The sequence below is a fragment of the Drosophila suzukii genome (genome assembly GCF_043229965.1).
Source record: "Drosophila suzukii chromosome 2 unlocalized genomic scaffold, CBGP_Dsuzu_IsoJpt1.0 scf_2c, whole genome shotgun sequence".
NCBI classification, from domain to species: Eukaryota; Metazoa; Arthropoda; class Insecta; order Diptera; family Drosophilidae; genus Drosophila; species Drosophila suzukii.
The window spans coordinates 20,164,127-20,179,682 of record NW_027255896.1 but is presented as its reverse complement, the minus strand read 5'-3'; the positions used below and the strand labels follow the sequence as shown (position 1 = coordinate 20,179,682).

The 15,556-nt window shown below is 42.7% G+C and overlaps 1 protein-coding gene across 1 annotated transcript; it reads right to left on the bottom strand.

Moving 5' to 3' along the window:
• Positions 1-776: 776 nt before the first annotated feature.
• Positions 777-1,937, bottom strand: LOC139354329 (uncharacterized). The gene has a single exon (XM_070998553.1). It carries the CDS (start codon positions 1,935-1,937, stop codon positions 777-779), a length of 1,161 nt encoding a protein of 386 aa, XP_070854654.1.
• Between the last annotated feature and the right edge of the window lie 13,619 nt (positions 1,938-15,556).

Here is a 15,556-nt window from a genome sequence, read left to right as displayed (position 1 = left end):
TGACGAATTCAGCTGGAGTAGGAGGGTCTAGCGATAAAGTGGTTTCTATAAATCTATGGTCAGAGAAAGAGTGTTCGTTTGAGACTTCCCAGTTTCTGACTGCTTCTAGCAGATTACCTGACACCATGGTAAGGTCAATGACTGTTTGGCTATTTTTTGTGATAAAGGTGGGGGTATTACCCCTGTTGCATAGAAATAGATTTGAGCCAAGGATGAAGTTAAAAAGAGACTCACCCCTGTTGTTGCTTGTTGGGCTTCCCCACTGAGTGTAATGAGCGTTTGCGTCGCAGCCGATTACCAGTCCTATTTTGAGCGCCTCGCTATCTTTGACCAGTGTCCGGACAAGCTCGTCTGGGGGGTCTTCCTTCTCGAAGGCCATGTAAGCTGAAGCCACCCTGATTGTAGCCGCTGGAAGTTCCAGACTTGCTACGGTGTTGTCTCCGTTGCTGTAATTATGAATCAGAAATATGCTAAGGTGCCTTTTGGCTAAAATGCAGGTTCGAATTTTACCTTCTTTTGGATCAAGCAGCAGCTTGAAATCTTTGGTACCCAGTCCAGCAACCTTGCCTCCTACCACCCAAGGCTCCTGTATGAGTACTAGGTCTGCCCCGCCGTCAGCCAGGCGGAGCAGGAGGGCAGCCGACGCTGCTTTACTGTGATGGAGGTTCACTTGCAGTAGTCTTAGCGACATCTGCCGAGTTCCCCTCCACCACCGTGACGTCCGCTTCCTCGCTGCCGCTGAGGTCGCCGTCGTCTTCGTCCGCCGGGTTCATCGCCTACATCCCTCTGCTTAGCGACGCGTCGGTTGAGTAGCCATCTTCCGGCTCGTCATCTCCAGGAGCCTCTATCTCCTCGGGAAAGACCTGCTCGGCTGGGTTGCCGGTCGGGTCCTCCTTCGAGTTAGAGTCTCCCTTGTAGACTTTTATGCGGATGGCACTGAATCCGAAGTTCAGCTCCCCGTGAGCGGCCTCTATTGGGGATACTGACTCCTTATTCAGCACCACGATGGCCTGGCTGATCGGCCCCTCGTGAGGTTCCACCTTTACGACTTTCCAGTCGTGCGTGGGCAAATTTGGGTTGCACCTTTGCAACATAAAGAGGATGTCCTCCGGTGTTTTGATGGACGACGGCAGCCATATCCTCGCTCGTGGTCTGCTGGGGACGTCGCACCAATCTAGTGCAACGATTTTCGCCCCAGGATACACCTTTCCGAGCTTCTCCGTCGCCTTCTTGTAGAGGTCAGCTGATCTCTGGCTGTCGCAAGACACCACCTTGACGCTGCCCTGGAACCAGCCTGCGTCCTTGCAACATGGCGTCGGTTGGGGGAAGTCCCGGAGCAAGGCCATGCAGATGACCGCTAGCTGCTCCTCGACCGCCTTCCACTGGTTTCTTGGGATCCGGCCTCCGGGGTTTCCCTTGTCAACCAGTCCAATCATAACCTTGTCCCGCGCTATCTCCGCAAATGACAGGTTCTGTTGGACCCTAGTTCTCTTTGCCGCAGGTCCAGGCAACTCTAGAGATCGTTGTCTCTTTGGCTGTGTACTTACAGCATTAGGCTTCTCTTGCCCGTAGTTGGGGAGCACCGTCTTCGCCCATTCCACCTTCTTCAGCCATTCAGCTGAGGGGTTGGCAATCTTGCTCCTGTTGTGTGAGCGGAGTGTCTGCGCGGCAGTCCGCTTCTCCGCATAAGTGTGTTTATTTTGTTCGGTGGTTGGAGCGACCGTCTTCGTCATACCTCCTGCAGTTTTTGGCGCCGGCGCGCACTTTGCAGAGGTGCTGGCGGCCGACTGTCTTCCACCTATCACCCCCAGTTTGGGGTGGGGCCCTTTTGGGATAGCCCCCGAGCTGGTGCCAGCACAGGCGGAGCCAACGCTCGCAGATCCTGTCGCACCCATCTTCTCCTCCGTCACGGGTTTCTTAGGAGTGCCCGGCTCCATTGTGTTTTTCTTTTTATAATTATTGGTATCCATAATCGATTCCCACGAGTTGCGGAGAAAGGGAAGGTCCACCCGGGCAGAGATCCGCGATGCCCGGGTAAGGCGATAAATAGAGCAGGGGGCCGCCATCTCCCTGAGCCCACCGTTTGAGACTGAGCTAGTTTTTAGCCCGGGCCCTCAGCCAGGCTGACTCTCGGCACGGTCCGATTTACACCTTAGTCCGGCCCGAGGTGAGATGTTGTGTGGGATAGGAAGGAGGTAGGTTGTGCGTTTGGGGAAAAAGGGGTTGTGTAGAGCAACTATTTAAATGCGGCTGAACAATTCGCATCGACGGTACTGCCGCTAAACAGCGACAGATACCCGCTGGCTGTCCAGGGCTGTTTATTGCAGAGGTTTCGGTCTGGCGGAATCCGTTTGACCTAGCCTACTGCTATTCACAGCTGGCCTTACAGGCCGTTCGCTATCCGCAACCTGCGACCCGCTTGGTCGCCTCCAGCTAGGCGTCCTCGGAACCATCTCACAAGTTCCTTGGACCAAGAGCCTATAGGCTTAAGGTCAACCATTTTTGCTGTGGCGGCGAGTACTAATAACTTCTGCTTCTGACAGAGCTGCGGCCCCAGGTGTGCTATCCAGTTCGTCGTGGACTTTCCTCAGTAACGCGCAATGGATGTCCAGGTGTCTTTGTTGGGTTGTTAGATGCTAATGTTAATGATGTTGCATGTGCAATTCGTTTCACCTTCTCTGCAACCTTCGGATAACCGTGTCAATCGCGGAGTCTCTTTTGACTTGATCTCCTGTCGGAATCTTAATGTTGGCCGACGTCGCGTTATTGTCCAGAAATATTTTTTGATATTTTTCGATCAGCTTCTTAAGTGCTACTAGTCGTGAAGCGTAATCACTTCCAGTGGGTAATGCCGCTTTCTGGACCTCTTCATCTAGATCACAAACTTGTTGCCAGAGCTCCCTAAATTGTTCTAATTTACCGGCAAAATAGCCTTCTCGGTGTCGTCGTTCGGCAGAATCCTTGCCATAATTCTAAGCGTAATCACTTCCAGTGGGTAATGCCGCTTTCTGGACCTCTTCATCTAGATAACAAACTTGTTGCCAGAGCTCCCTAAATTGTTCTAATTTACCGGCAAAATAGCCTTCTCGGTGTCGTCGTTCGGCAGAATCCTTGCCATAATTCTTAATGGGCTGTTGGATTTGCACTTGCAGCTCGTTTTGGTCATCTAACAGACGACTGCATAAGTCGATTTTGCTTTGGTTTGCTTCTTCTATGAAGGAGGTTGACATAGTGCAAGTTGTTGTAAGGTACTGCACTCTGTGGCACTTATCTGACTGCGGTTCTTAAGATAGGATTGACAGACGATTGTGTTAGGACATCTTACCTGTTCAAACCGGCCTGTGCGTTGCCTAAGTGGAAGGCGGTTGCTGAAGCGTGATTCCTTGTTGGTAAAGGATCACGTCGGGGTCATCAATGTTCCTGTCTAACCGGAGTAGACAATGTTCGGGTCAGTCCGCGGGACAAGGGGTGTACTGAGCGCTTGTCGCTGGCACGGAGACGCTAGATATGACAGAACGATAGCGTCGCGACACGGGTAACTATGGTTAGTATGGTGCCGGACCACAGGCGATATATGAACTGTGCTGGGGTGGGCTAATGAATGTTCGTGTTTAACCGGGGTAGACAATATTTTGGGTCTCTTCGCGGAACAAGAAGGTTACTAAGCGCTTGTCGTTGGCACGGGGAAGCTAGGTATAACAGGACGATCGCGTCGCGACACGGGTAACTATGATTATGACGGTGCCGGACCACAGGCGATATATAAACTGTGCTGGGATGGGTTAGCTAGGGTCAACCGATGATAGAAGTAATGAGACAAGTGGGACTAAGGCTTATAACTAACTATATTGAGCTGTTGATCAGAGCTTAAACACTATTCTGACCCGGAAATTGGGTGTATAAAATATCTGCTGTGTAGTGCGTTCGTGTTGGGGCTGCTCCTCTACTTTGGTTGACCTGGTTGTAGTTTTCTGACTGTTGACCGGCCGTCCAGGCTGCAATGTCAACAGTATACCGCACGTTGGGCGGTTGCGCTGAGTCATGACCGACCGTCCCAAACTTACAGCGCCCGCACTATATTGTGCTGCTACTGTACGCCTGGTCGCTGTTCCGTATAAGTTGCATTGATTGTATGTCTCGCTCGTTGATAACTTACAACTCCGTCGTGTTGGGTGTCGCGTGCGTTTGACCCATGCTGCGCAACCTTGGTTAGACAGAGCCGAGTAACCTTGGTTACGAACACCAGGGATGGCCACTGGCAGCGCGAGCTAAAGTAAGTAAGTGACCAGGGAATGACCACTGCTAGTGCAAGCTACGACCAGTTACTTGACAGGGATTTGCCACTGGCAATGCAAACTACGGTTAGATATTCTTATTGGGTACGGAGACGGTGCTGTCCAGGAAGTTTCACTGGCCCTCAGACGGGAGATTCACTGTAGAATTAGAACACTTGGTTAATTTATTTAGTTCTGAGTAGGTATCGCGGGTATGCTGAGTCCCTAATACTGCCCGTTAAGCAGTGGAAAAATATCTGTTCCGAGAGTCTTACACGGAGCACGCGTCCGTCTGCTGTCACGATCGAGAAAACAAGACAGCTTTTCGATATCGCTTCGCGTGCTCTATTACTCTTATCGATACCACGATTGTTATAATCAATATTCGATAGGGGTGTGTGAACATTGTTAAACTGTTACTTAACAGTGGTTGAGGCATCTACTTGATCGGTAGTCGATGACTTTTACTGCTGACCTGACCTTAGCTAACTATCGTTCTATCGCTTAGTTAAAAAGACGGAATGTTGGGTTTTGAGCTTAATTTGTTTATCCTCCAGTGGACTTATATATAATCACATGCCATAAATTTTTGGTTATTATATGACAATATTATTATGGGAAACTAAATCTAATTGTGCGCCGCGATCTCCGAAAATGTGGCGTCACACATGTAGCAGCTATGGTCGCTGCGGCAGGAGTCCTGAGTACAGAGGTACAGAGCGGATAACTGAAACGGACGAAATTATGTGTGGAATTAAGGCGGATACTGGCTTTGTAGAGTCGCATGAAATCGAGGCAGTAGTTGAACCGCTGGTTCGATGCAACCTAATGACGACTTCGGCAAGTGGGCCTGTTGTGAGCGCTTGTGCTATCCTGAAATTGATGGTTGCTTGCAAAGCAATTGAAGTAAAATCGCCTAGGCGATCTTCTACCGACATTTGTAGAAAACGTGTACATATACGCACGGGGTGGTTCTTCTTTGAAGAATGAATGGTGCGTTGAAATTCCTTTAAGGCTGCTCCAGACTCTTGTGCGATGGATTGCAAAAGGAAGAGAGTTTTTAGGGGGCTGTTCACCTGTAATCGCTTGTTTTCAAAATGGATTTCCACAAGCTGAGCGAGAGCCATCATGATGAGCGGAGATTTTGAAACTATAAAAAAGGTTCGACACTAGTCTTTGAATTTAAGTGGCACAATTTTTTGACGAGCGTTAGGGAGTTGAATGCCAGATGACATTGTATTTTGGGACGGAGTTACTGGTGCTTGAGATATTTGGGAGGGGCACTGTCGGACTTGCTCGAGCATCTGAGCTGCAAACGTTTCGTTATATTTCGACATTGCAATTAGAGCATGTGTCATACAGATTCAGCTGTCTTTTGCCACAAGGAATCGATATGATCGTAACTGATTCTGCACCTGAAACGTTTATTGAGACCTCGAATTGGGTTAAAGAATGTTGTCATGACGGAATATATTTTACATTTCAAATTTAGAAGTAAGGAAACGGAAACGGGATAAAATCAAATTGGAATGTAGGATCCAATCAAAATCGGTAAAAATATGCTGTCAAACTAGAGTGTTTGGAAAAAGTTATACAAAGTGGAATTTCAGTTTTAAGGATTTCTTTCGACCGGAAATATTAAATTGTGGGCCCAAAAATGTTTCTCAAATGTGGAAAATTTAAAAAATATAATCAAACTGACGCTTGGATATACAAATATGCAATATATCGGGTGTTTGGATTTTATGTAAAAAAATTACGGGTGTCTATTTGGAACCAACATTTATTGTGAGCCCTTGACCCACTGTGCACTGGGGTACACGTGGAGAAAACGAAGATGTACGTATGTATTTTTGTTGGTTGCGAGTAGCGGAATCGCGATAAAATTGCTGGAACAGTGAAAACTTCGCTTATGTATGTTTGTGTATGCGTTTGTTTGTCAACTGCACAATTTAATTGCAGACGTTTTTGGTTGCGTAAATTTGCATATATTAGGATTTGATTTTAATTTGTGAAATAAAATAGTGGTAATTGTAGGTAGAGAAACGAAGTTGAAGTGGGCTTTATTAGAATATTTATGTAAACATATATACGCAGTTAGAGCACTGTGAAAAAAGCATAGTGCAATTTTTGGGAAGCATTTTTAAAATCGAACATTTTTACTGTGGTTGGGTTTTATTTGACTCACACTTGGAATATGAAATATATAATATATATTATATATATAACTCTTGTATTTAGAGAAATATCATACAGAAAGTTAGTCGAAGTAGGGTTCAAGCCACCGAACTGCTGAAGAAAATTCACGAAAAACACGGGAGAGAAAAATTCAAGAACAACGAAATCGGATTCGAAGGACGAAAATGTTGGGGCGGAAGCTGCTTCCATGCTGGCAAGTTGAGGAGGTACAAAGATGTCAAAAACTCCACAATCGAAAAAAAACGGATACACTGTTGTTACACGACAAGAGTTTGAGTTTATTGGAACACTGGGAAAATATGACTACTTAAACCTAGCTTAACTAAATCGCTCCAGAAAGGAGCGGAGACTTAGGGGAAAGTTGTAGATGGAGAGCGCTGCCGCTCGACGCTGCCTCCAGAACATTTCATGAACATTTCACCAAACCAGATATTGAAGATATAGGCCGTAAGTTTTTTATATCACTTAGGTCTTTAGTTTTAAATGGGATGGGAGTTATCTTGATTTTTTCCATTCATCAGTGAACTCGAATTTAATTATTATACGCGTTACTAGTAGAGTAAAAGAGTATAATAGATTCGTCGGAAAGTATGTAGCAGGCAGAAGGAAGCGTTTCCGACCCCATAAAGTATATACATTCGTGATCAGGACCACCAAAAATTTTCCACGCCCACTCTAACGCCCACAAGCCGCCCAAGCCTGTGGCGCCCACAATTTTCATGCTATAAAAAAATGATAACTGAAATGTGTTAGTCTCGTCAATTCCTATCGATTGACCAAAAAAAGTTGGCCACGCCCACTCTAACGCCCATAACCCTTAAATCTGTATACCGCCCACATAACCATATATTGATATCGCGGGTAGGTGGCGCATTTCAGTCTCGTTTTGCTGCTTGCATATCTCCACTTCCCTTTTTCCCCTTTAGCTGAGTAACGGGTATCTGATAGTCGAGGTACTCGACTATAGCGTTCTTCATTGTTTTTTATTATAATTATAGAACGAGACTAGTTCCTGTTTCGTAGTTGTGTTCAAATGCATTGTAGCATCTTTTATGTTATTTGATCTATGCCCCCACTCTTTATTTTGTTTTGACCTGGAAGATTGTCAGGAACTTTTGCCTGACAGTTTTTTAAATTTCTTAGAAATCTTCACGCTTCTTTGGTGTTAGCTCTGACTTAAAAGTTCCTTTAGAGATGAGCAGCCTTATAACTTTATATCTTATTTTGAGTTGGCAAGTTGACGTAGCACCATAGAGTAATGAACTATATAGAGGCGCCAATTGCTCTGCCGCTCTCTTTAGATAATGAGGCTATGATGCCACTTAGGCGAAAAATGCTTATTTCCCTCTTTTTGACAAGTTCGATCGAACTTGTAATTCATTCCCACCTCATTCTGCACCGCTCTTGCTCACTGTTTTGTTTTTGTTTTTAATCGAAATCCCTACTGCTGTTGCTTCGCACCTAAGTTAGCTTCAAACTTGGCCTTGAATTGGCTCTTAGCAGAGGTTGGGCAGAGGTTCGGGCAGAGCAATTGGCGACTCTATATAGATTCTTACTCTATGGTAGCACAGCATATGTTTGCGCGGTTGCTTTGCCTATTTGCATGCTCCAAGTCAGTGTGTTGCTGGAGGTTATCCCCAAAATTCACTGCGTGTTCTACGTGCACAATAGGCGTATTGCTTTTAAATAATTTGTGAAGAGTAGAAGCGATAATGGGTCTTTTGCCGATTACTTAACATTTTCATTTTTATACCCTTGCAGATGCTATGAAACTTTCCCAAAAGTCTTATTTCTTTTGCAGGTAGTATATAAGTCTTAAAACTCCCATAGGAATACTAGGAAAAGAAAACAAAAAAAATGTATACCTGTGGTGTTTTTTAAAATATATTCTCCTACGCTTGGAAATAACATTTTTATAATTAGTTCTGAATTTCGAATTCACTATATCATATAGCTGCCATAGGAACGATCGAAAAATTGGTGGGAAAATAATATGAAACAAATTATAGCTTCGGTGTTTTTTGACATATTATCTTATACTGTTGGGAATATCATTTTTTGTGTTTTTATACCCATTACCCGGGTATACTAGATTCGTCGGAAAGTATGTAAGCGTTTCCGACCCCATATAGTATATATATTCTTGATCAGGATCACTAGCCGAGTCGATCTAGCCATGTCCGTCTGTCCGTATGAACGCAGAGATCTTGGAAACTATACAAGCTAAAATACTGGGATTAGGCATGCAGATTCCTGAGATTCCTGCGCAGCGCAAGTTTGTTAAAGCAGAGTGCCACGCCCACTCTAACGCCCACAAACCGCCTAAAACTGTGGCTCCTACAGTTTTGATGCTAGAATAAAAATTTTAACTGACATGTATTGTTCTCGTCAACACCTACCGATTGACGCCCACAAGCCGCCCAAGCCTGTGGCGCCCACAATTTTCATGCTAGATAACAATACCTCTCGTCAATACCTATCGATTGATCCAAAAAAAAATTTGCCACGCCCACTCTAACGCCCATAACGCTTAAATCTGTCTACCGCCGGTAGGTGGCGCATTTTAATCTCGCTTTGCTGCTTGCATATCTCCATTTCCCTTTAGTCCCATTAGCTGAGTAACGGGTATCTGATAGTCGAGGTACTCGACTATAGCGTTCTTCCTTGTTAAATTTAATAAGTATAACTGTAAGGGTATACAAACTTCGGCTTGCCGAAGTTAACTTCCTTTCTTGTTTGTAATTGATTTTTTTTTTTGCTACGTTTTACAGAAATTGTCTTCTTTTTCAACTATCAAAGCTCATAGCTTGGCTAAAATAACACGGATTTCCAAATGCCATAGCTAATGTGGAACCTCTAAGTCAACATTTAATATTTTTGTACACTTGCAGAGGGTATTATGATTTCCGTCAGAAGTTTGCAACGCAGTGAAGCAGACGTTTCCGACCCCATAAAGTATGTATACGAGGGTGGTCCGATAAGTACTTAGCCTCCAAAAGAAAAGCGAAAATTTTGGTAAGGTGGTGATTTATTTCTCAACATAATCTCCTTTTAGCTCGATACACTTGACCCAGCGATCCTCATGCTTCTTTAACCCGTCTGAAAAATACGTTTTCTCGAGGTCTGCAAAGTAGGCCTCTGTGGCGGTGACGACCTCCTCATTCGACGCAAACTTCTGTCCAGCGAGTGACTTTTTCATGTTTGTAAACAAAAATAAGTCACACGGGGCCAAATCAGGAGAATATGGTGGGGTAGCAGTTCGTAGCCCAATTCGACCAATTTGGCCTTGGCGAGGGCGGAAGTGTGAACCGGTGCGTTGTCATGATGAAAGAGCACTTTTTTCTTCGCTAAAATCGGCCCAATAATTTGGCATAGTACATCCCTGTGACCTTTTTGCTCTTCTCCAGGTAGTCGATGTAGATCACACCTTGTGAATCCAAAAAAACGGTAGCCATCACCTTTCCGGCCGATGGGACAGTCTTCGCCTTCTTCGGAGCAGGTTCGCCGGGTGAAGTTCACTGTTTCTACTGTGCCTTGGTCTCTGGTGTGTACCAGTGGATCCATGTTTCGTCGACGGTCACGAAACGACGCAGAAACTGCCCTCGTATTCTTGATCAGCGTCACTAGAAGAGTCGATCTAGCCATGTCCGTCGGTCTTAAAGCTATCGGGCTGAAACTTTCCCAAAAGTCTTTTTTCTTTTGCAGGTAGTATATAAGACGGAACCAGCCTGATCGGACAACTATAACTTATAACTTCCATAGGAATAATTGAAAAAAATTTTTAAATTATGTCGTTGGTGTTTTTTAACATGTAACCTCCAACGCTTGGAAATAACATTTTTTAATTAGTTCTGAATTTCGAATTTAATTTTATCAAAATCGGACGACTATATCATATAGCTGCCATAGGAACGATCGGAAAACTGGTGGGATAATAATATGAAACAAATCATAGCTTCGGTTTTTTTGATATATTATCATATACTATTGGAAATGGTGTTCTATGTATTTTTAAGAATTTCGAATTAAATTTAATAATTATAACTGCAAGGGTGTACAAAATTCGGCTTGCCGAAGTTAACTTAATTTCTTGTTTAAGTTTATTCTAAAGCTATTTTCTTTGGCACTTTCTAAATTATAGATAATATTAAATTGATTTTACTGACACACACATCTATCTCTTTAACTGGAACACGAACACTAGCATAAAGTAAAAATCCCCAAGAAGGATGATGGTGCACGTCTCGATTAGAGGTCGTATTTTTATACCCGTTACTCGTAGAGTAAAAGCGTATACTAGATTCGTCGGAAAGTATGTAACAAGCAGTAGGAAGCGTTTCCGACCCTATACATATATCTAGCCATGTTCGACAGTCCGTCCGTCCGTATGAACGCTGAGATCTCGGAATCATAAGAGCTAGGCTGTTGGGACTTGGCATTTAGATTCCTGAGCTTCTTGCGCAGCGCAAGTTCGTTTCAGCAGGGTGCCACGCCCACTCTGATGCCCACAAGCCTCCCAAAACTGTAGCTCCTACAGTTTTGATGCTAGAATAAAAATTTAAACTGAAATGTATTGTTCTCATCAATACCTATCGGTTGTCCAAAAAAAAAGTTTGCCACGGCCACTTTACAAACTTAACAAAATCGTTAATATGAACGCGGATATCTCGGAAACTAGCAAAGATAGAGAATTGGGATTTCAGATTTAGATTCCGTAGCCTTGTACACAGCGCGAATATGCCACGCCCACTCTAACGCCTATAAACCGCCCAAGTCTATGGCGCCCACAATTTCCAATTTCCATTTAACAATTTTAACTGAAATGTATTAGTTTCGTCAATACCTATCGATTGACCCTCTCTAACGCCTTTCTACCGCCCACATAACCATATATTGAGAGCGCGGGTAGGTGGCGCATTTCAATCTCGCTTTGCTGCTTGGGTATCTCCATTAACTTTTTGTCCCTTTAGCTGAGTAACGGGTTTCTGATAGTCGAGTTAAATTGGTTAAACGAAACTCGAGATATAACTAAAAACAAGAAGATTATTAGTTTCAAATATTTTTGACTTCTCTTCGTGATCCAGGGGTCCAATTCTACCAGAAACTACGTCATCCTTTTTGGGGCAGTTAGACTTAACATAAAGAGCACAAGAAGGGACATCACATTAATTTAGGAACATAAAACTAAAACTATTATCACAACGGGCTACGGAATTAAAATACATATTGCATGCAAACTCACCTTTAACCGTGTGGTCAGTTTGTTGAGCTGCTTTTCCTGTTCCTATATTTATTGTTCCTATTTTTAAATAAATGAATTGTATAGCTTAAATTAAGGTCATATGTAAGAAAAATTATGTCATGTTTTAAAAAAACTGGTTCTCTGACCTGGCGATGGATTTAAATTTTGTTTGGGTCATTAATAAACAAGAAAGAAAGTCAGCTTCGGCAAGCCGAAGCTTATATACCCTTGCAGCTATAATTATTGAATTTAAAAACACAAAAAATTATATTCCCAATAGTATAAGATAATATGTCAAAAAACACCGAAGCTAGAATTTGTTTCATATTATTTTCCTACCAATTTTCCGATCGTTCCTATGGCAGCTATATGATATAGTCGTCCGATTTTGATAAAATTAAATTCGAAATTCAGAACTAATTAAAAAATGTTATTTCCAAGCGTTGGAGGTTATATGTTGAAAAACACCGAAGCTATAATTTGTTTCATATTATTTTTCCACCAATTTTCCGATCGTTCCTATGGCAGCTATATGATATAGTCGTCCGATTTCGATAAAATTTAATTCAAAACTAATAAAAAAATGTTATTTCCAAGCTTAGGAGGTTATATGCTAAAAAAACACCAAAGATATAATTTTTTAAAATTTTTTTGTCCGAGTATGGTTATAGTTAATTTTCCTTTAAAAGGTTACAGTTGAAGTCACCTTCCAGGATAATGTCAGCATAAGAAGCTGATAATTCTGCAATAGTATTAACGACGGATTCGTTTGCAATCATTCTGATCAGTCGGTAGAGACAATATTTTCTTTTTATTTTACAAGATATTTCCAATAGTAAGAATTGTATTTGGCTCTCACTTGGATATTTAGTCTTTATCTTCCTTATTAGTTTCTTATTAACGTAGATTGCGACACATCCAGCATGACTAAGACGATCAGCACAATAAACATAATAACCATCACACAAATTACGCAACCACACCGTGCACTCGCTTTTATTTTGGGCGGACAGCTTAGCTTCTAGTCCCCACATTCTTTCACCCAATGCATGCAAATTAAATTTATTCGTTGTCGTTGATTTAAAAGTATATAATTTTTATTTTTTAAATATTATTTTATTGTTGATTGACCTTATTTTACAAACTCACTAATACATCAAGTGGCTTCAATCCGCTATAGACTGACTCCTCAATTGGAACGCAATATGATCTATAGTTAGAACGCAATACTTTAGGCTTCGAACGAAAGAGTTTGGGCTTCGAACGGAAGCTTATGTTTACTTTACCATTTGTTTATTTATCTTAGCAGGACGGTCAAGCGCGGCCCTCGAAGTTAATGGAAAAGGCAAAGGCAGAATCTTAAGCAAAGGCAGAGCCAATGTCGTTGATACGAGGGCAATATAGCTGAAATTGAATTTTAAAATATGTTTATTCCTTCCATAAGTGGACCCGTTTCACGGGTTTGATAACTCCCCCCTTCTAAAACGGATCGTCCCGATTCATTATGAATTTCATTTAAATGATCTCTTAATTCTGCTAAAACAATTTCTTCGTTAATAGGTTTTTCAAGTTCTGGCCGTTGTTTTTTGGTTACAAATATTCTTTTGTATTTAATAATAGGTAAAGAAATCAAATATATAATGATTGAAATTGACACATTAAAGGATGTAGATATATTGGTATTATTAATTTTAATGAATGGATTTATAATATTTATATTATCTAAAAAGAGATCCGAGTTATTTGATAATATAAATTATAACAAAAGTGATTTCATTATATTTTATTTTATGTATTGGTAACCCGTTAGGTCAGCTTAAGCTCTGTTTAGAAACTGAAAGTACAATTCAAAATGAAACTGCGGGTGGCCACTCCATCGATCGGCCAAGATGCTGATGCCGTACTTTTGGGCAGCCGCTGCTGGCGGCCCGCAACTCTGTTGCTGGCCAAACTTTGTTGACGCTGCGCCTCGTGACCACTCAGCGCTTACATGGGCCGGATCGGATTTTACTGGCCGGATTCCCGCTTACGCGTGCATCCGGTGTTGGCCCCAGATCGTTGACCGTAGTCGGGTTAACTCCTCCCAGTTTTAAGTTTGGACCGCCCGCGGTCTTTCCAAGTATTTCTGCCAGCAGCTTGCTCCTTGTCTTCTTGTCATTTCGGCGTCGGATCAAGAAGAAGAAAGCATCTTAATAGTAGGACGGTGGTAGCCCCACAGCTGAAGACGGAGCTATAGATAATTTGGCCCCCAAGATCGCCGATAGACTGAGGAGTTGGTGATGCTCAGTAATGTTAATTTATGTCATGGCTGGCACAGCTGGTGTTTTCTTCAGAGCCCCATGATGATTTACGTATGGGGTTCCAATCTGGCTTATTTGATCGTCGAAGTTTATAAGGAACGTGCCGGCAATGTTTTGATGAGAATTGCCGCCCGTTATGTTTGCAGCAGCTTCGTTGATGATAAGCATGCCTTCGTCTACCATAACTACTGGCTGAAGATGGCTGGACTTTGTGTCGCAGTGGGAGAGAACGCCGGTCATCAGCTGTTGAGCGCATGTTGAAGTCTCCAAGGTTTTGCAGAAGGTTGTTCCTACGGCTAGTATTGTGTTGATCTAAATCTTATATTACGTTATTGTGCCGAACGGGATAAATCATTAATTTTTTGCACACTTTCGGTTTTGGGAACTTAACTAGAAAATACAAAAGGTTATTATTCTGAAATAACTTTACTTTAGATACCGCTAGCGCGTCAGCCACACTGACATTTGTAAGGTGTTAGTTCGTTATCTCTCTCACATCAATGTTATCTAAAATAACTGGACTCAACCAATCTTTTTTTGCTAAAGTTATTGTCGGGTCACGCAGCTGCAGCAGCTAATTAACTTAATGCGATCTCTTATATTAATTGCATCGCGAAAGGTAGCTCTCTCTATCAAGCTCTCTAGTTTTTTGTTTACTTGCATTCTTGGGCCCAGCATTCGGCTCCCTTTGTAAAACCAGTACGAATTCTGATCTCGACATTAAATGCACTCTCGTCTCGTCTGCTGTACTCTCTCTCGCTAATATATTGTTAACAAGCATAAAGCAACCTGAAATTCGTATTTTAATTTAGCAATAACTAATAAAAAAGATTATTAGTTCAACATTGGTGACCCCGACGTGATTTGTGCATAAATAATACTAAGTTCAAACCATATAAGTCTATTTATTGACTTTTTCGTTCTTGCGGCTGCGGTGTATTGGCGGAGCAACAATCATAAGGCCTTAAATGCAGTGAGCGCTATATAAAAAAAAGAAGTTGGTGATTGCGGAAATTTACATACAAGGCGCAAAATCAGCTTTACATAGAAGCGTACCTAGACAAGTAACGGGTTGTTATTCCCTCGTTTGCTTTGCGCTCATCTTCCCGCTGAAGCCGAATTTCGGGCATTTCGTCTGCTGTTGTTGTTGTAGCCATGCATACGGGAATTTTTGGAGATGTTACCGCTGATGCAAACAGGGCAATATTTTTAAAGCGCAAGGCAACGGCTTTATTTAATAGAGTGGAGCGCTTAGTGGATTCCCTATCATGCGACGAATCCGGTCTTCATGTGAAGTTGGAGTTGATTGATGAGCTTCAGGAGTCATTTAAAAAGGTGCTCGGTGAGCTCGAAGAATTGGATTTCGAGGAAGTTGAAAGTGATTTAAGTGAGAAATTTGATTACATTCTCGTAATTCTGAAGTCATCAGTTCGATCCGAAATTTCAAAGCGCGCCTCACAGCTTCTTTCGCATTCAACTTTTGCTGACGGCATCACTCCGGGAGTTTTCGGCCCCCAGTAGCGTCAGCCTCGACATAGGGC